At 42.3% G+C, this 20,243-nt stretch overlaps 1 protein-coding gene across 1 annotated transcript in view; it reads left to right on the top strand.

The window, feature by feature from the left end:
* LOC138644803 (aldehyde oxidase-like) overlaps positions 1 to 20,243 on the top strand; it is a 145,202-nt gene that overhangs the window by 15,503 nt on the left and 109,456 nt on the right. The window contains exons 3-5 of the mRNA XM_069733622.1: positions 5,427 to 5,523; positions 6,997 to 7,105; positions 18,704 to 18,830. Of these exons, the coding sequence (XP_069589723.1) occupies positions 5,427 to 5,523; positions 6,997 to 7,105; positions 18,704 to 18,830 (333 nt within the window). The remainder of the gene's footprint in view (positions 1 to 5,426; positions 5,524 to 6,996; positions 7,106 to 18,703; positions 18,831 to 20,243) is intronic.

The raw sequence follows: 20,243 nt of genomic DNA, 5'->3' as shown, positions 1-20,243 counted from the left end.
ACAGGACAATGTGCTGCCGAGATTGATAATTTTAAAGCAATTAATTTCACCCTGTGAACAAGTGTTTTGTAGGATTGTGCCGCCCCTCAAAAGATATCTCAGAATGCTACCTGAGGCAAAATGCTTATCTCTCCAAATGGCAGATGTGGCCCTGATGGTCAGTAATGTACAGGGTGGGCCATTTATATGGATACACCTAAATAAAATGGGAATGGTTGGTGATATCGACTTCCTGTTTGTGGCACATTAACCCCTTTCTGACCTCGGACGGGATAGTACGACCGAGGTCAGATCCCCTGCTTTGGTGCGGGCTCCGGCGGTGAGCCCGCATCAAAGCCGGGACACGTCAGCTGTTTTGAACAGCTGACATGTGCCCGTAATAGGCGCGGGCAGAATCGCGATCTGCCCGCACCTATTAACTACTTAAATGCCGCTGTCAATCGCAGACAGCGGCATCTAACTACCATTTCCGGCCGGGCGGCCGGAAATGACGTCATCGCCGACCCCCGTCACATGATCGGGGGTCGGCGATGCTTCAGAATAGTAACCATAGAGGTCCTTGAGACCTCTATGGTTACTGATCCTCGGCAGCTGTGAGCGCCCCCTTGTGGTCGGTGCTCACAGCACACCTGCAATTCTGCTAAATAGCAGCGATCTGATGATCGCTGCTATGTAGCAGAGCTGATCGTGCTGTGCCTGCTTCTAGCCTCCCATGGAGGCTATTGAAGCATGGCAAAAGTAAAAAAAAAATGTGAAAAAAAATAAAAAAAATATAAAAGTTTAAATCACCCCCCTTTCGCCCCAATCAAAATAAATGAATAAAAAAAAAAATCAAATCTACACATATTTGGTATCGCCGCGCTCAGAATCGCCCGATCTATCAATTAAAAAAAAGCATTAACCTGATCACTAAACGGCGTAGCGAGAAAAAAATGCGAAACGCCAGAATTACGTTTTTTTGGTCGCCGCGACATTGCATTAAAATGCAATAACGGGCGATCAAAAGAACGTATCAGCACCAAAATGCAATCATTGAAAACGTCATCTCGGCAAGCAAAAAATAAGCCCTCAACCGACCCCAGATCATGAAAAATGGAGACGCTACGGGTATCGGAAAATGGCGCATTTTTTTTTTTTTAGCAAAGTTTGGAATTTTTTTTCACCACTTAGGTAAAAAATAACCTAGTCATGTTAGGTGTCTATGAACTCGTACTGACCTGGAGAATCATAATGTCAGGTCATTTTTAGCATTTAGTGAACCTAGCAAAGAAGCCAAACAAAAACAAGTGTGGGATTGCACTTTTTTTGCAATTTCACCGCACTTGGAATTTGTTTCCCGTTTTCTAGTACACGACATGCTAAAACCAATGATGTCGTTCAAAAGTACAACTCGTCCCCCAAAAAATAAGCCCTCACATGGCCAAATTGACGGAAAAATAAAAAAGTTATGGCTCTGGGAAGGAGAGGAGTGAAAAACGAACACGGAAAAACGAAAAATCCCAAAGTCATGAAGGGGTTAATATATGGGAGGGGGAAAACTTTTCAAGATGGGTGGTGACCATGATGGCCATTTTGAAGTCGGCCATTTTGGATCCTGCTTTATTTTGACCAATGGGAAGAGGGTCATGTGACACATCACACTTATTGAGAATTTCACAAAAAAAACAATGGTGTGCTTGATTTTAATGTAACTTTATTCTTTCATGAGTTATTTACAAATTTATGACCACTTATAAAATGTTTAAATCAACTCAATGATCCAAAAATTATATACTTGTGCAATTGCCAAATATCAATATATCCGTCCGTATCACTCAAAGCTCACAAGAGCAGTAACACAGAAAGCACAACTTCACATATAAAATCAATCTTTTATTAAATACAAAAAGAAAACTACAAAATACATACAAAAACCTCAATATCTCAGACGTGAGGGACCGACAGTATACTAATCATAGATGCGCAAATAAATATGGATATAAATTATACAATACCATCAGCTGAATCCTATAATTGTTTCCACAAGCCTCGCAAGTGACATTAAGTCTGTGAAAGAGGCTGGTAAACTTAGTATTCTAGCTTATAGAAGTAAAGCTCCGAGCTCCCGCCGCACTATTAGCTTTATAGCATAACTCCCATCAATTATACAAGGTGCTTGCTGCAAGCCGAAGCCACAAGGGAGACATAGCGTGAAATGATTAAACTTACTGCGCAGTATGAAGAGTGTCCGGTCCCTCCACCCCTTGTATAATTGATGGGAGTTATGCTATAAAGCTAATAGTGCGGCGGGAGCTCGGAGCTTTACTTCTATAAGCTAGAATACTAAGTTTACCAGCCTCTTTCACAGACTTAATGTCACTTGCGAGGCTTGTGGAAACTATTATAGGATTCAGCTGATGGTATTGTATAATTTATATCCATATTTATTTGCGCATCTATGATTAGTATACTGTCGGTCCCTCACGTCTGAGATATTGAGGTTTTTGTATGTATTTTGTAGTTTTCTTTTTGTATTTAATAAAAGATTGATTTTATATGTGAATTTGTGCTTTTTGTGTTACTGCTCTTGTGAGCTTTGAGTGATACGGATGGATATATTGACACTTATAAAATGTGTTCAAAGTGCTGCCAATTGTGTTGGATTGTCAATGCAACGCTCTTCTCCCACTCTTGACACACTGATAGCAACACTGCAGAAGAAATGCTAGCACAGGCTTCCAGTATCCATTGTTTCAGATGCTGCACATCTCGTATCTTCACAGCATAGCCAATTGCCTTCAGATGATCCCAAAGAAAAAAGTCTAAGGGGGTCAGATCGGGAGACCTTGGTGGCCATTCAACTGACCCACGATGACCAATCCACTTTCCAGGAAACTGTTCATGTAGGAATGCTCGGACCTGATACCCATAATGTGGTGGTGCACCATCTTGCTGTAAAAACTCCGGGAACGTGCCATCTTCAGTGCATAAAGAGGGCACCACATCATCATGTAGTAATTTCAGATATCCAGTTGCATTGAGGTTTCCATTGATGAAGAATGGCCCCACTATCTTTGTATCCCATATACCACACCATACCATCAATTTTTGTGTTCCAACTGTCTTGGAGGGATCTATCCACTGTGGGTTAGTGTCAGACCAATAGCGGAGGTTTTGTTTGTTAACTTCACCATTCACAAAAAAGTTTGCCTCATCACTGAACATAATGTTCTGTGTAATCTGAGGCTCCTGCTCCAATTTTTGTTTTGCCCATTCTGCAAATTCATCGCTCCGATCTGGGTCATCCTCGTTGAGATGCTGCAGCAGCTGGATTTTGTAAGGGTGCCATTTGTGAGTAGCTGATATCCGCCGAAGGGATGTTCGACTGATGCCATTCTCCAGTGACATGCGGCGAGTGATACGCTGTGGGCTCTTGCTGAATGAAGCTAGGACAGCCACTGATGTTTCTTCATTAGTGACAGTTTTCTTGCGTTCACATTTTGGCAAATCCAACACTGAACCTGTTTCATGAAATTTGGCAAGCAGTTTGCTAACTGTAGCATGGGAGATGGGTGGTCTCGTAGGGTGTCTTGCATTGAAATCTGCTGCAATGACCCGGGTACTGCGTTCACCAGACATCAACACAATTTCTATCTGCTCCTCACATGTTAACCTCTGCGACACGTCTATGGCTGTAAACAAAGAGAAACTTGTAAATAACTAATGAAATAATAAAGTTACATTAAAACCAAGCACACCATTGTTTTTCTTGTGAAATTCTCAATAAGTTTGATGTGCCACATGACCCTCTTCCCATTGAAAAAACTAAAGATGGATCCAAAATGACCGACTTCAAAATGGCCACCATGATCACCATCCATCTTGAAAAGTTTTCCCCATCCCATATACTAATGTGCCACAAACAGGAAGTTGATATCACCAACCGTTCCCTTTTTATTTAGGTGTATCCATATAAATGGCCCACCCTGTAGTTGGACTAACTGCCTGGAACATGAGTGAATATGCACCAAATGTGATGTCTGTATCTTTAGTATATAATATTTAAAGATTATGATACATTTTTTGTACATTTCAGGTTACATTACATTATATTTACTTCAGTGATGTAGGAGCTTAAGGGTGCGTGTCCACAGGCCGGATTACATCCGGATTAGCTGCGGATTGAACGCTACTTACAGAAGTTACAGCATAGTGAAGGGGATTTTATGAAATCCCGTCTCCACTATGTGTGTGAGCATGCACCCGGCGGCCCTGCGTTCCTGGATATGCGGCACGTATTTTTAGAACGCAGCATGTCCGTTTACCTTGCCGCGACGCTGCGTCGCCGCAAGGTAAATAACAGGGCCCTATGTATGGGGTGCGGAGATTCCGGATGTGTGCAATGAACATATCCGGAATCACCATGCGTTCAGAAGGGGGCGGCGCTTTGGGCGGAGCAAGTTTTCTGCTCCGTCCAAAGCGCCGGCAATCCGCAACATGGAACCTTACCCTTAGCAAATTATCACCCATGTCACGGAGTTTTGTTTTATACTTTCTGGGATTTAAAATCCCATATAATGCTGTGAAAGCTTGGACCTTTATCGATTTACTTTCTATATACCGTAACTGTATTGATTCTTATAATCATTTATTAAAACTATTATGATTGCTGAGTATGTCAAGTTTTTTTCAAATCTTCATTAGTGAGATATGTCTTGGGTACTACTAGCCAACCATCATTGGATACCGCACTCTCCAAACCAATGTAGCCTGAGTTCCCAATGTGTGTGACCACAAGGATGGAGCAATGCTCCAAAACTCTGCCAAGAGATAGCAGCACCATGGTCTTCAAGTGCAAAATGGTACGGGGTTTATATGAAAATCATATTGTTCCCTATGTTTCGGCTCTATAATGTGCAAATCACAATCTTGAGAAAGGTTCATTGAAGAGCCAAAACATAAGACCCTTTGTTGTGTTAAATTAACCAGGTACAGTTTTACTGTTGTCCCTTTTCATGCTCTTGGGCATTAATACATAATTTCCTTATTCTAGGCACTGGTCTAAAGGTTTACCTATTACCTATAGCATCTATACCGTATAAATAATGTCAATGATATCTTTATCACTACAAAAGTTAGTTTTCTATGATGTCCTCAGTTTTCTATGATGTTCTCAGTTTTCTATCATGTCCTCAGTTTCCTATGATGTCCTCAGTTTTCTATGATGTCCCCAGTTTCCTATGATGTCCTCAGTTTCTTATGATGTCCTCAGTTTTCTATCATGTACTCAGGTTTCTATGATGTCCTCAGTTTTCTAACATGTCCTCAATTTCCTATGATGTCCTCAGTTTTCTATCATGTCCTCAATTTCCTGTGATGTCCTCAGTTTTCTATGATGTCCTCAGTTTTCTATCATGTCCTCTATTTCCTTAATTGATTTTTAACAGTGCTCCTTACTGGAACGAAATATGGTTGTGGAGGAGGTGGATGTGGTGCTTGTACTGTAATGGTATCTGCAATTAATCCTGTTACCAAGAAGATTATGTATCCTTAGTTTCAAAACTTCTATGAAAAATTAAAAACATAAAATAAACTTATTATTAAGTGTTTGCTATATAGCTACTGCTGACATAACATATTAGGAAGCAATAGTGTATGATTTTGACAAATACTGTATATAATACAAATTATTCATCATAGTGCAAAACATATAAAATATGTCCAAGTTATGAACATTTGATTTCAGTGTTGTAATAATGTATAAGAAGACAATGAAGGAAACGCAGAGCTCCTGTCAAGCTGGTGCTGCTGCGTCATTCTCAATGGTAGTGCCGGAGATAGCACAGCAGCTGAGTTGAAATACCCAAGAATGGCCACTTCTAGCTCCATTCAGTGTTTTATCCAGATGCTGAAGAAGCTGCACATAGAAAAAGAAATCTTGTTTAGTTCCCGGAGGACTGGATTGGCAACCCTGCTCTACGTGATTCAGGTGTTTCATATCTTATATCTATTACTCTATGGCCTTAAACTGCATGACAAATAAAAATGTTATAGGGTGGATAGCTTGTGTCAGGTCAAACAATCTTAAAATCCCAAAACTAGGGGACCCTCTGTTCCTTATGTATTAAGACATTTCAAGATTATTAGAAGATTATTCTAAGATTATTAGATTATTCTTCAATAATCTGAGCTGCCGCTTAGTTGACACTTTCCACCAGTGCCAACGTCACTCCATTGGCCCAAACTTTGCCTCTGCATCGGAGGAGCGCAGGGGCACTTTATGCTGGCTGGAGTGGCTTTATAATAACAAATAAATTGCAAAAATTACTATATTCATTGCAATGTTAACCATTTAAGGTGATGACAGTCCAATAAAGGCAACCTGTCACCCCCAAAATGGAAGATGAGCTAAGCCCACCAGCATTCTGGAATGCTGTAGATAAGCCCCTGATGTATCCTGAAAGATAAGAAAAAGAGGTTATATTATACTCACCTGGGCGGGACGTCCTCTTCTTGTCTTCATGCTCCGGCGCAGGCGTACTTTGTCTGCCTTGTTGAGGGCAGCGTAAAGTATTGCATTGCACAGGCGCTGGGCCTCTCTGACCTTTCCCGGCGCCTGTGCACTGCAGTACTTTGCTCTGCCCTCAACAGGGCAGACAAAGTACGCCTGCGCCGGAGCCGCAGTGTGAAGACACGAAGAAGACGTCATCGTAAGACGATGGGAGGCCCCGGACCGCGACACCCATCGGACCGGACCGCAGCAGGACCGCCCCTGGGTGAGTATAATATAACCTCTTTTTCTCATTTTTCAGGATACATCGGGGGGCTTATCTACAGCATTACAGAATACTGTAGATAAGCCCCTGATGCTGGTGGGCTTATCTGACCTTCCATTTTCTGGGTGACAGGTTCCCTTTAAGTGACCTGATATAATTGCTGTTTACTCAATCCTCCGTTTCCAAGCTTCTTTATATGTGTGACTACACTTCTCTTCAATTAATGTCTTAACACATCAAGCCATTACTCGGCCAATGCTTGCCTGCTTCCAGTATGCTGTTTGCATGGAGCTGCTATCACCACCGTGGAAGGAATTGGGAGCACAACCAGCAGGCTGCACCCAGTACAGGTAATTCTTCACATTGTTTTATATAAACACAAAATTGCAAATGAAAGAACTTCTCTACTTATTGCATTCTTGCTCTTTTACTGTGTAGGTTATACATATAATGCAAGTTGTTTATGGCTGGAATTATACATGCATGTGTGTGTATGTATATATATATATATATATATATAAAAATTATATATATACAGTATAAACATAATCCACAAAAGCGGCAGCACAGTCTCTGTGGGTGCTAGATCCTCAAGGATCAGGATAACCGTCTCACTGCTCTCACCACAAATATCCAAAACAAAATTTAGTAAGCACATCCAGTTATTGAAAAAAGCCATTATTAACTCTCCATGCATATAATGCCACACCTAGTAATGGTAATTATTTACATCTGAACATTTGATTTTCCAGAGCATGTTGCATGTTCTAGCTCGACTACCTATAAAGTTACTGGAAGTGTTCCATCACATAGGTATTTCTTGGTGTCTAAAAAAAAATGAAAGCATAGAATGACATTCCATTTCAAAATTCACTTCTTCCTTATGCAGTTCACATTTTATACCTACATCTACATGAAAATAAAAGTTCTTGAATTTCCATCCAGTCTTCGTTTCTTTCAATAGTCGGTGGCAGAAAGAAAGTGTTATAGAGGGCTAGTAATTTTTCAGATGTATCTCTTCCATGACTTAGGTCAATACATGAGCAATGTGTAGTTCTCTACACTCAAGGTCTACGTTTTAGTACAAATACATAGCTCAATTTGCAGCAATACAATATTTGTACTTTATTACTTTCTTTACCTGTGCCCTCTCCATGGGTAAGGAGCAAGTCACTATAACATGTGGAAATCTTTAGAGCCAGTTAATCATTACTCACTGTTGTATTTATGAAAGCACTATAGCAAATGTGTGCATAGTATTTATCAAGATGAGTGACTGTTAGGCCTTCTCAGTATAAAGGTATCACATACACATAAGAGGGCAAATGTAAGAGGTTACTTTCAGTGGTGTAACTAGCGTCTGATGGGCCCCGATGCAAGATTTGGTCAGACCCCCTCATCCGGAATAAATATCAAACAAATACATAAATATATTTATATATATACGGTTGAAACTAGAGATTTACTACATTTTGCGGTTTTTAAGATGCACCAGATTATTAGATGCACCCCTACTTTTGAGGAGAAAAATAGGAAAAAATTTTTTTTTTATAAAATGGTGGTGCTTCTTATAATCCATGCGTCTTATTGCTTACCAGGGGTGGTGACTGCGGTGAAGCAGGATTCCAGGGTCGCTGCTGGAGGAGGCAAGAGTGGACTATTGCTGCAGGTTGCAGGCTGGGATGAAGGGGTGTTCCGATGTGCGGCACGCTGCTGCGGGCCTTCGGTGCTGCGGAGGCTCTGCCGACATTTTGTGAAAGCCCAGAGCCCCCACAGTTACATGATTTCCTATGCAGTGGAGTCCAGGAAAATGGCTGCCGGGGGCGGCACATGCGCAGATGGAGATCTCGGCACCAAGATCTTGGGAGATGAGATCTCCTGAAGAGCCTTGGTGAGAGAAGTAAAGAAGAACCCCAAGATCACTATGGCTGCACTCCAGAGATGCAGTAGGGAGATGGGAGAAAGTTCCACAAAGTCAACTCTCACTGTAGCCTTACACCAGTCACCCCTTTATGGCAGAGTAGCCCGATGGAAGCCTCTCCTCAGTGCAAGACATATGAAAGCCCGAATAGAGTTTGCTAAAAGAAACATGAAGGACTCCCAGACTATGAGAAATAAGATTCTCTGGTCTGATGAGACAAAGACAGACCTTTTTGGTGATAATTCTATGCGGTATGTGTGGAGAAAACAGGCACTGCTTATCACCTGCCCAATACAATCCCAACAGTGAAACATGGCAGTGACAGCATCATGCTATGGGGGTGTTTTTCAGCTGCAGGGACAGGATGACTGGTTGTCATTGAAGAAAACATGAATTCGGCCAAGTACAAAGATATCCTGGATGAAAACCTCTTCTAGAGTGCTCTGAAGCTCATTCTTGGCCGAAGGTTCACCTTCCAACAAGACAATGACCCTAAGCACACAGCTAAAATAACAAAGCAGTGGCTTCAGAACAACTCTGTGACCATTCTTGACTGGCCCAGCCAGAGCCCTGACCTAAACCCAATTGAGCATCTCTGGAGAGACCTGGAAATGGCTGTCCACCAACATTCACCATCCAACCTAACGGAACTGGAGAGGATCTGCAAGGAAGAATGGCAGAGGATCCCCAAATCCAGGTGTGAAAAACTTGTTGCATCATTCCCAAGAAGACTCATGACTGTACTAGCTCAAAACGGTGCTTCTACTCAATATTGATCAAAGGGTCTGAATACTTATGACCATATGATATTTCAGTTTTTCTTTTTTAATAAATTTGCACCTCATCTTGACTAAAAAAAAAACAGAAACGTAGAAATTTTTGCAGAGTGTACCTTAATGAGAAAAAAATTAACTTTTTTGAATTTACCAAATGGCTGCAATGAACTAAAGAGTGAAAAATGTAAAGTCATCTGAATATTTTCCGTACCCACTGTATATATATATATATATATATATAGATCGCCCCCACGTAAGGGCAATGGGGTACTCGGTACCGGGTCCTTCAGTTCCCTCGACGGGGATGTCACGGTGGCCCGACCCGGACCGTGGCCCTATGAGGGGCGCCCAATAAAAGGCAGAGATAGTAAATGACGGTAGTGTTCGTGATGCCACCTGTGGTATTCGGTCAGGGTGACCGACGCTGCTTAGGGGTCCACTGGGGTGAGGTTATGGCAGCTAGATGGTATACCTTCCCACAGGTGAAGTGTTTTCCCAGGGCTTCCCAGAGGTGTAGGTGGGAATGGTGGTCGATGTAAGGCGCGGCCAATAACGAGGACATAATGGTTGCAGTTTCTTTACCTTTACTGAAGGCTTTCGCATCCACAGTCCAGAGTGCCGGATGACAGGGAATGCAGGGTCCGGCCGGTCTGATGGCAATTCCAGAGACCCCTTATCCAGGTGGAAATCAATAGCCTTCCCCTTACGCACAGTAACGTAGTAGGTCCCTACTTGCATTAACTACCATAAGTTCCTCACTGTTGTTACTTCTCTCTCTCTCTGTCCCCCAGATGGATAGGACAAACCCGTATGACGGTGATGGCCTGAGGCTATTTTATGGGGACCCTAGTGACGCCCCTCCTCCGCAATTGCCATCGTGTCTGCTTAGGTGTTTAGGCCGGACAGCCAACTTGGAATTCACTGCCCTGCCGGTCTCTAAAGTAAAGCGTAGAGCCTATTACTCCCTCAGTGTTCCGGCCACCGGGTCTGCGCTTCGGAAGGAGGCAGCCTGCCTCTAGCTGGTCTCCCACCGATGTTTCACTCCTGTTGCTATGACTTCTTTGCTCACTCACTGCAGCACAATTCCTTTCTCGTCCTTTCTTAGGATGCTGCCGCATGGGTTGCAGGCACAGCTCCGTATCCCTCTTTCCTTCTTCCTCAGACTTCAGTCTGGATCCGACCAGGGATCACCCCAGCCAGCTCAACCGGGAGACCTTTCCTCGTCGGTCCCCAGCCAGGAACTCTCCTCTCCTCCGACTCTTCCTGACTCCTCTCCTGAACTCTCTCCCTAACTTCCTAACCAACCCACCAGTTTTTCCCTATGTGAGGAGTGGCCTAGTGAATAGAACCCTTAGCTCCCCCTGGTGGACTGGAGTGTGAAGTGTGTGTGTGGCTGTGATACCTGGTAAGGTGAACTCCTTTGGTGCCATCAGATGTAACATCACTCCCCCTGGTGGAAGAGCAACATTACTGCAACGACCAGGACTCTGGGGCGCTGCATATATACAGTGGGGCAAAAAAGTATTTAGTCAGTCAGCAATAGTGCAAGTTCCACCACTTAAAAAGATGAGAGGCGTCTGTAATTAACATCATAGGTAGACCTCAACTATGGGAGACAAACTGAGAAAAAAAAATCCAGAAAATCACATTGTCTGTTTATTTTATCATTTTTTTTTTGCATATTATGGTGAAAAATAAGTATTTGGTCAGAAACAAACAATCAAGATTTCTGGCTATCACAGACCTGTAGCTTCTTCTTTAAGAGTCTCCTCTTTCCTCCACTCATTACCTGTAGTAATGGCACCTGTTTAAACTTGTTATCAGTATAAAAAGACACCTGTGCACACCCTCAAACAGTCTGACGCCAAACTCCACTATGGTGAAGACCAAAGAGCTGTCAAAGGACACCAGAAACAAAATTGTAGCCCTGCACCAGGCTGGGAAGACTGAATCTGCAATAGCCAACCAGCTTGGAGTGAAGAAATCAACAGTGGGAGCAATAATTAGAAAATGGAAGACATACAAGACCACTGATAATCTCCCTCGATCTGGGGCTCCACGCAAAATCCCACCCCGTGGGGTCAGAATGATCACAAGAACGGTGAGCAAAAATCCCAGAACCACGCGGGGGGACCTAGTGAATGAACTGCAGAGAGCTGGGACCAATGTAACAAGGCCTACCATAAGTAACACACTACGCCACCATGGACTCAGATCCTGCAGTGCCAGACGTGTCCCACTGCTTAAGCCAGTACATGTCCGGGCCCGTCTGAAGTTTGCTAGAGAGCATTTGGATGATCCAGAGGAGTTTTGGGAGAATGTCCTATACTCTGATGAAACCAAACTGGAACTGTTTGGTAAAAACACAACTTGTCGTGTTTGGAGGAAAAAGAATACTGAGTTGCATCCATCAAACACCATACCTACTGTAAAGCATGGTGGTGGAAACATCATGCTTTGGGGCTGTTTCTCTGAAAAGGGGCCAGGACGACTGATCCGGGTACATGAAAGAATGAATGGGGCCATGTATCTTGAGATGTTGATTGCAAACCTCCTTCCATCAGCAAGGGCATTGAAGATGAAACGTGGCTGGGTCTTTCAACATGACAATGATCCAAAGCACACCGCCAGGGCAACGAAGGAGTGGCTTCGTAAGAAGCATTTCAAGGTCCTGGAGTGGCCTAGCCAGTCTCCAGATCTCAACCCTATAGAAAACCTTTGGAGGGAGTTGAAAGTCCGTGTTGCCAAGCGAAAAGCCAAAAACATCACTGCTCTGGAGGAGATCTGCATGGAGGAATGGGCCAACATACCAACAACAGTGTGTGGCAACCTTGTGAAGACTTACAGAAAACGTTGGACCTCTGTCATTGCCAACAAAGGATATATTACAAAGTATTGAGATGAAATTTTGTTTCTGACCAAATACTTATTTTCCACCATAATATGCAAAAAAAATGATAAAAAAACAGACAATGTGATTTTCTGGATTTTTTTTTCTCAGTTTGTCTCCCATAGTTGAGGTCTACCTATGATGTAAATTACAGACGCCTCTCATCTTTTTAAGTGGTGGAACTTGCACTATTGCTGACTGACTAAATACTTTTTTGCCCCACTGTGTATATATATATATATATATATATATATATATATATATATATACATACACCCATTCCTGGTATATATGTCCCTCATCTTAGCCCCATCTTAGCATAAATATTACCCATTCTGGTATATGTCCATTACCCTGGACCCCATCCTGGTATATATATCACCTATCTTGGTATGTCCCCGTTCTGCCGCTGTTCTTTAACGTACTGAATAAAATAAACCATTATACTCACCACGTAGAAATTGTGGGGCTCCATAGAAGAAATATAATGCAATCTCGATGTTCCTTCATATTGTATAATGCATCCTATAGTCCTCCATATAATATATTGCACAATCCTTAGTCATCCATATAGTATAATGCACAGCTCATAATCCTCCATATAGTATAAAGCTCACCCCTTAGTCATCCATAAAGTAAAATGCACTCCATAGTCATCCATAAAGTGTAAGGCACCTCAATAGTCATTCATAAAGTATAATGCACCCCATAGTAGTCATACATAAAGTATAATGCACTCTTATAATTATCCATAAAATATAATGCACCCTACAGTAGTTATCTATAAATTATAATGCACCCCCATAAAATATAATGCACCCTATAGTAGTCATCCATAAAGTATAATGCACTCTCATAGTCATCCATAAAATATATTACACCTCCATAGTCATCCATAAAATAAAATATAATGCACCCCCATAGTCACCCATAAAATATAATGCACTGACATAGTAGTCATCCATCTAATATATAATTGCCTAGAATACTACTTCCTGCAATTTGTGCCAACTTCCGTGGCTTTGTCCGGAGCTAATGTCCGGAGCTAATGTCCGGAGCTAATGTCCGGAGATTAATTGCCTAGAATACTACTTCCTGCAATTTGTGCCAACTTCCGTGGCTTTGTCCGGAGCTAATGTCCGGAGCTAATGTCCGGAGCTAATGTGCGGAGCTAATGTCCGGAGCTAATGTCCGGAGCTAATGTCCGGAGATAAGTGACGTCAACAGTGTCCAGTGTCTGATTGGTTGCCGCCTGCTGCGAGCGACCAATCAGAAACGTGCCGTACTGTGACACACTCCGCCCGCCATTTTGGTGTGATTTTTGAATTTTTACCTCACAGCAAGTTTCTACTGCGTGGAGGCGGGCCCAGTGACGTTGCTCTTCAAGCTCCTGCCGAATTTCGTCAAAAAAATGATAATACCATTTACCAAAACTATATATATTTAGTTGTGAAGTGGTTCAGTGACATTTTCACACCAATTTTGAACTTTTGTCAAGAGCTGGTGAGTGCAGCCATTTTTTGTTCTTTCTTACTATTATTTATTAATTGTATTATTCTTACATTTGAATAAATAAAGTATATATGGATTCTAGACTCCCGATTCTTTAGAATCGGGCTGCCATCTAGTAAAGTATAATCCACATCCCATAGTCACCCATGTACTAGTATGGCCACTGATTTTTTTTTTCAAATAAATAAATACTTTCCTTCCCTTTGCTCACCTGACGCACGGTGTTCTCTTGTGAAGCCGTTTTATGGGAGAGCATGATGTCACTGCCATGAGTCCTGTCACGTGCACGTCAGCTGCTGCCCCCAGATTGGCCGGCAGCGTGTATTGTCTCAAACATACTCAATGGATCTGTGTGGCGCAATACACTTCAGGTGGATGTGGATTCGAGGATGTACATCCAGTTGAAGTTTGTACTGGCATTGGCAGGTCCCTTACCTGCCAGGGCCCTGTCGCAGAGGCGACGGCTGCCATCACGGTCGTTACGTCCCTGGTTACTTTATTTCCATTTACTCGGTATTACATTCTTCTTCCACTCAGAATGCAAATTGAGTATAAAGTACAACAAAATCCATATTATATTTATTTGCTGCAATCGCCTATCATGTTTTAAAGAATCACTCCCATCAAAATTTGTATCCTCTTAATATAATGCAATGATCATATTACTTTAAGTCACACTGTGTTCTTGCAATTTCTCATTTGCCTTTCTACCTACTTAATTCTTCTGTTTTCCAATAGGTCTGTGACATTACGTGATTAAAAACTGACTAGCTAAATCCTTCTAAGCTCTGTGTAGAAACAGGAGGTCTATTTTCCCTGTATGACTCATCAATCGAAGCAAAAGTCAATGACGAGGGAAGAGGAAGCAGCTGAGTCAGAAGTTGAAGAGGGGAATGATAATTGCAGGGACAAGGGACTTCCTAATTCCACATAGAGCAGAGGAAAGAGAAGAATTAGCTGGGTAGAAAGGAAAAATGAGCAATTGTAATTGCCCAGTGCTATATAATGTGATGATTGCAATATATTAAGAAGATAAAAACTTTGATGGATGTAGGAGGAAGAATGCTTCTTTATATGTTGCTTGCAGTTGGATCTCTTGAAGTGAAAAAAATACAGCACTGTGAAGGTTAAAATGTAATCCTCCTTTTAATAATCCATTAAAAATGAGTAAGTGGACATTCTTCACTCCACTGACTTTGGTCAAATTGACCCTCACCCTTAATTTGTGTGTAGAATGTCAGTTTACTAATTTTTAATAGATTTTTAAACAAGTTAATTCTTTTTTTACCCTGTATGGCACTATAGGTTTAAAGATTGAAGTGTCACAGAATATGTGAGTGTGAATGTTGCTGAGGATGACAATGACTCATCAGAAGTGGAGACTGTACCTGCACACTCCAACCTTTATGTAGATTACAGTTAAACTATAACATTTACGGTAGTTCAAAGGTGAACCAGGAGTAAAAGCTGAGACAATAAGCATATAGTAAATGTCACAAGGACCTTTTTATAACTGTATTGGCATTAGGTTCAAAGGATTGACTTTTTTGTTTGTTTGTTTTTTAATAACTTTATACCTTATTTTGTTTGTTTATTATTATTAATACAGCTTATGAACAATGTAAAGTGAAATCATTCAATGGACAATCTGAGACAGTAACTGACCCCCTATTTTTCAGGACCGGAGTGTTCAGCTGCATAGAAATACATGCACCCACGCTCCGTTCCCGAGTGCCGGCGGCAGTGCCTGGTATTGATCCGAGAGGCTCGTGCGAGTTTCTCGCATTGCACTCGCAAGTGTGACCCCGACCTTAGTCAGGGAAAATAAAAACCCCCACAACTACTCACCCACTAACTAGCATATCGCAAGCACATTTTTAAAATGTATTTTATTGTAAATCAAGAAACAATAAAGCCATGAAAAGGGGCTTGTTACAAAGTAGATATAGGGTAAATAAAAGATGGTGACGGTATTGGGGGAAATAGGGCAGCTGAAAGGCTTTCCTTAAATATTCACTACCTGTCAGACCTATTAAAAACCCTATACAGTTTTTCATTCAATGCCATTATTCATCAGGAGCTTGTTGGTCTATGATCAAACAATATATGTGTTATATAGTGCATCTATCTGTGCATCTTTCTACTAGCTAGCTGCACGTGGGGTGAGCCATGCTCGTGATTTACAGAGGAACTGTCACCAAATTGTTCATGTTGAACTGGACACACAAAGTAACAGTGGCTGCAGAGTAGAATAGAATGTTTTGATTTTTGATTTTTTTAATTTTGCCTCTCTGTTGCAGAGATATAGTATTAGCAATCAAAGTAATTGGCACCTAATCAGTTAACTTTTTAAAAGACCAGGTAGGTGTTATCACACAGTTTTCACTGTACTCCCTCTCCCTGTATGATGTGGACCAATCATAAGCAGGCGGCAACACCCAAGGAAATAAGAACATGCCCCCACCATAGATTAACCTTCTACATGAGTCAATATGGGGGGAGAGGAGGTGCAGCTGAGTTTAGCAGTGTCACATTCCAAACACTTATATCAGCTCTCCTGATCACTTATCTCTGCTGTGCTGAAGCAACTCTTGAGTGAGATATGGGCTGTCATTACATCTCACACAAGAGTAACCTGACTGATCTGGATTACTCCTGTATGAGATATAATGACACCTAGCTCTGACCTCAATGCAGATTGATTACAAGTTGAGCACAACAGATATAAGTGTGATTCTGACACTTTTAGCTTTCATCTTCAAACAGGCAGTGATGGGGAGGGGCAGTACAGTAAAGTTGACAATGTTATGAGAAGAGGAGACCTAATAGAAAGGTTTGTAATGTGACACAGTTAGTGATGAGCGAGTGTACTCGTTGCACGGGTTTTCCCGAGCGAGCTCGGGTGATCTCCAAGTATTTGTGACTGCCCAGAGATTTAGTTTTCATCGCGGCAGCTGAATGATTTACAGCTAGGAGCCAGCTTGATTACATAATAATAATCTTTATTTTTATATAGCGCTAACATGCTCCGCAGCGCTTTACAGGTTGCACACATTATCATCGCTGTCCCCGACAGGGCTCACAATCTGAATTCCCTATCAGTATATGTCTTTGGAATGTGGGAGGAAACCGGAGTACCCGGAGGAAACCCACGGGAACACGGGGAGAACATACAGCAACGAGTACACTCGCTCATTACTAGACACAGCTAAACTCGGCTATTCTGCCCTTCATCCCACAGGGTCCTTATCTGAAAAGTGTTAGTTATCTGTGCTTACTAATCATGCCCAAGGTTAGACCAGGAGATCAGGGCTGTCTGTCATGCATACCATACACTGAGAAATTTGATCTAAGATATGATTGGAGCGTGTTCTTTTTTTGCTGTCGTTGTCTGCTTATGATTAGTCAAAATCATATTGGGAGAAGAAATACACGCCCCCAGTGAAAACTGGCACCAACTTGGACTTTAATAAAAGTGAACTCATTAGATGCCAAATGCTTTGATGGCTTATATCTCCGCAATGGAAAGGCAGGAAAAAATGTTTTATTCCTATCTGCAGTCACTATTACATTGTGTGTCCTGTTCAACAGGAAAAAAATGGTGAAAGGTCCTGTTTAAAGCTGTGGATCCGTCCCACTGTGCACTGCTCAGCCAGTCACAGATACAGGAAAGAGAGCTCATAAAGTAGAGTTGAGGTGTTGTCCCAGCTTGAGCGACTCATCGGAGAACCCTGAGTATAAGGGCTTGTCTGAGACTGAGCGTCACAAGAGCATATACTGATAACGGTGGATCCATGAGGGAATAATTAATTAGGTGTATTAAATAAATACTATATATAATCTTAGGCTATAAAGTAATTTAAATAACTTTTGTCCACTGATTTTTTTTTTAATATACAAATTTAGCATACGGTGATTTTAAAACAACAAAGAATAGATACCTACCTACAACTTTTGCCAACATAATTGTTTTATTATTTCGGACACGTTCTCAAAAATCGTGGATAGCCTACATGTTGTTTCAGACACCTTAGAAAAGCCATCATAAATCGTTAGTATTTTACATGATATATGTCTACAAGCCATAGTTCTTATATAAAGACATTAGCTGCATTCACTGTGAGCAATAACATGAAAGCATCAAAATTAGTTTATGGACAGGGTAAAAAAGTGCTAATTTTTATGGGCTGTCCAGAAACGTCTGAATGGTTGGCATCCCGGCCATCTACATTCCAGACAGGGTTCTGGTATCTGAGTATCTCTTTTCTAGCTTCACACTAGGATTCGGCAGGGCTGCAGACGGCAGCCTTCTTCCTCTGTGAAGCCCCGCCCACTGCTGCGCCTCTTCATTCAGCTCCGCCTACGTCGGTATGCATCCTGCGTACCCTATCTTTAACATTGGCTGCGCAGGCCATGTGGATGTATGCGGATGCCTCAGCATGCTTCATTTTGAAGCTGCGCCGACCGCAACAAAATCCTAACATGTTGCGTTTGACGTAGGTCAGAGCAGCGTCAAGACGACGCATGCGGAGGCATCCGCATACATCCGCATGGCCTGCGTACCCAATGTTAAAGATAGGGTACGCAGGACGCGTGCAGACGTAGGCGGAGCTGAAGGAAGAGGCACGGCAGTGGGCGTGGCTTCATGGAGGAAGAAGGCTGCCATCCGCAGCTCTGCCGAACGCTCGTGTGAAGCCTGCCTTATTTATTGTTTTAATATCCTCACAATTGCATTTTTTTTAAATAAACCTATATAAAATGTAATGCTTAGCCTATTTATATAAAGTATTGTGCATTTCTGTCTGATCACTTACATTGTTGTTGATATCAAAGTAAATATTACCTACAGGAAAGAATAGCAAAAGCTCATGGTTCTCAGTGTGGTTTCTGTACTCCTGGGATGGTGATGTCTATGTACAGCTTGCTGAGGAACCATCCACAACCCACCATGCAGCAGATAAATGAAGCACTCGGAGGTATGATGACAATGGTAACATCTGATTTTCGTTCCTATTAGGTAAAGCTAAATAATTGCTGTATGGACTCGTTCACACGACTTATTCATCGGACTATCTGATGTTTTATAGGATAGCATTCGGACCAGTGTTATTCTATGGGGCAGTGCAGATCTGGGGTCTTTTTCTCATGTTGGCTTGGCTCCGCAAATCAGATCATGTGCACCCATTCAAGTCTGAGTGATGAGTTCACTTGTAGGTGTGTGGAAATCATCGGACTGTACTCGCTTATCATCTGAGTGCAGGACTATTTCCACCGACTCACACAATGGAGAAGATGGAGACATTTTGTTCTCCGATTCTCTCAACTGAGGGAATGAAATCGAACTAAGCTGACACTACGAGCAAACTCTAATCAGCGTTTGATTGGCGTGTCATTAACATAATCAATTTGATTCTCTTGGTTGAGTGTTATGACCAGGTGGTTAGGACAATAATGGACCTGGTGGTTAAGAGCACACGGAATGACCTGATAGTTACTAATAATATAGGACGAGCTCTGAGACGTGGGAACTCTGCTGACCGCAATCCCTAATCCTATCACACACACTAGAAATAGCCGTGGATTGCTCCTAACGCTCCCTATGCAACTCGTCACAGCCTAAGAAACTAGCTAGCCCTGAAGATAGAAAAATAAAGCCTACCTTGCCTCAGAGAAATTCCCCAAAGGAAAAGGCAGCCCCCCACATATAATGACTGTGAGTAAAGATGAAAATTACAAACACAGAGATGAAATAGATTTAGCAAAGTGAGGCCCGACTTACTGAACAGACTGAGGATAGGAAAGGCAACTTTGCGGTCAGCACAAAAAACTACAAAAAGACCACGCAGAGGGCGCAAAAAGACCCTCCGCACCGACTCACGGTGCGGAGGCGCTCCCTCTGCGTCCCAGAGCTTCCAGCAAGCAAGACAAAAATCAAAATAGCAAGCTGGACAGAAAAACAGCAAACAAGAGAAAAACAAGCAGGAACTTAGCTTCTGCTGGGAAGACAGGTCACAAGAACGATCCAGGAGTGAACAAGACCAATACTGGAACATTGACAGGTGGCATGGAGCAATGATCTAAGTGGAGTTAAATAGAGCAGCCAGCTAACGAATTAACCTCGTCACCTGTGGAAGGAAACTCAGAAGCCGCAGCCCCACTCACAACCACCAGAGGAAGCCCATGGACAGAACCAGCCGAAGTACCATTCACGACCACAGGAGGGAGCTTGACAACAGAATTCACAACAGTACCCCCCCCTTGAGGAGGGGTCACCGAACCCTCACCAGAGCCCCCAGGCCGACCAGGACGAGCCAAATGAAACGCACGAACCAGATTGGCAGGCTGAACATTGGAGGCAAAGACCCAGGAATTATCTTCCTGACCATAAC

The sequence above is a fragment of the Ranitomeya imitator genome, chromosome 7 (assembly GCF_032444005.1).
Source record: "Ranitomeya imitator isolate aRanImi1 chromosome 7, aRanImi1.pri, whole genome shotgun sequence".
In the NCBI taxonomy this organism is placed as follows: domain Eukaryota; kingdom Metazoa; phylum Chordata; class Amphibia; order Anura; family Dendrobatidae; genus Ranitomeya; species Ranitomeya imitator.
The sequence above is the reverse complement of the archived record's forward strand: the minus strand, read 5'-3'. Positions and strand labels throughout refer to the sequence as shown.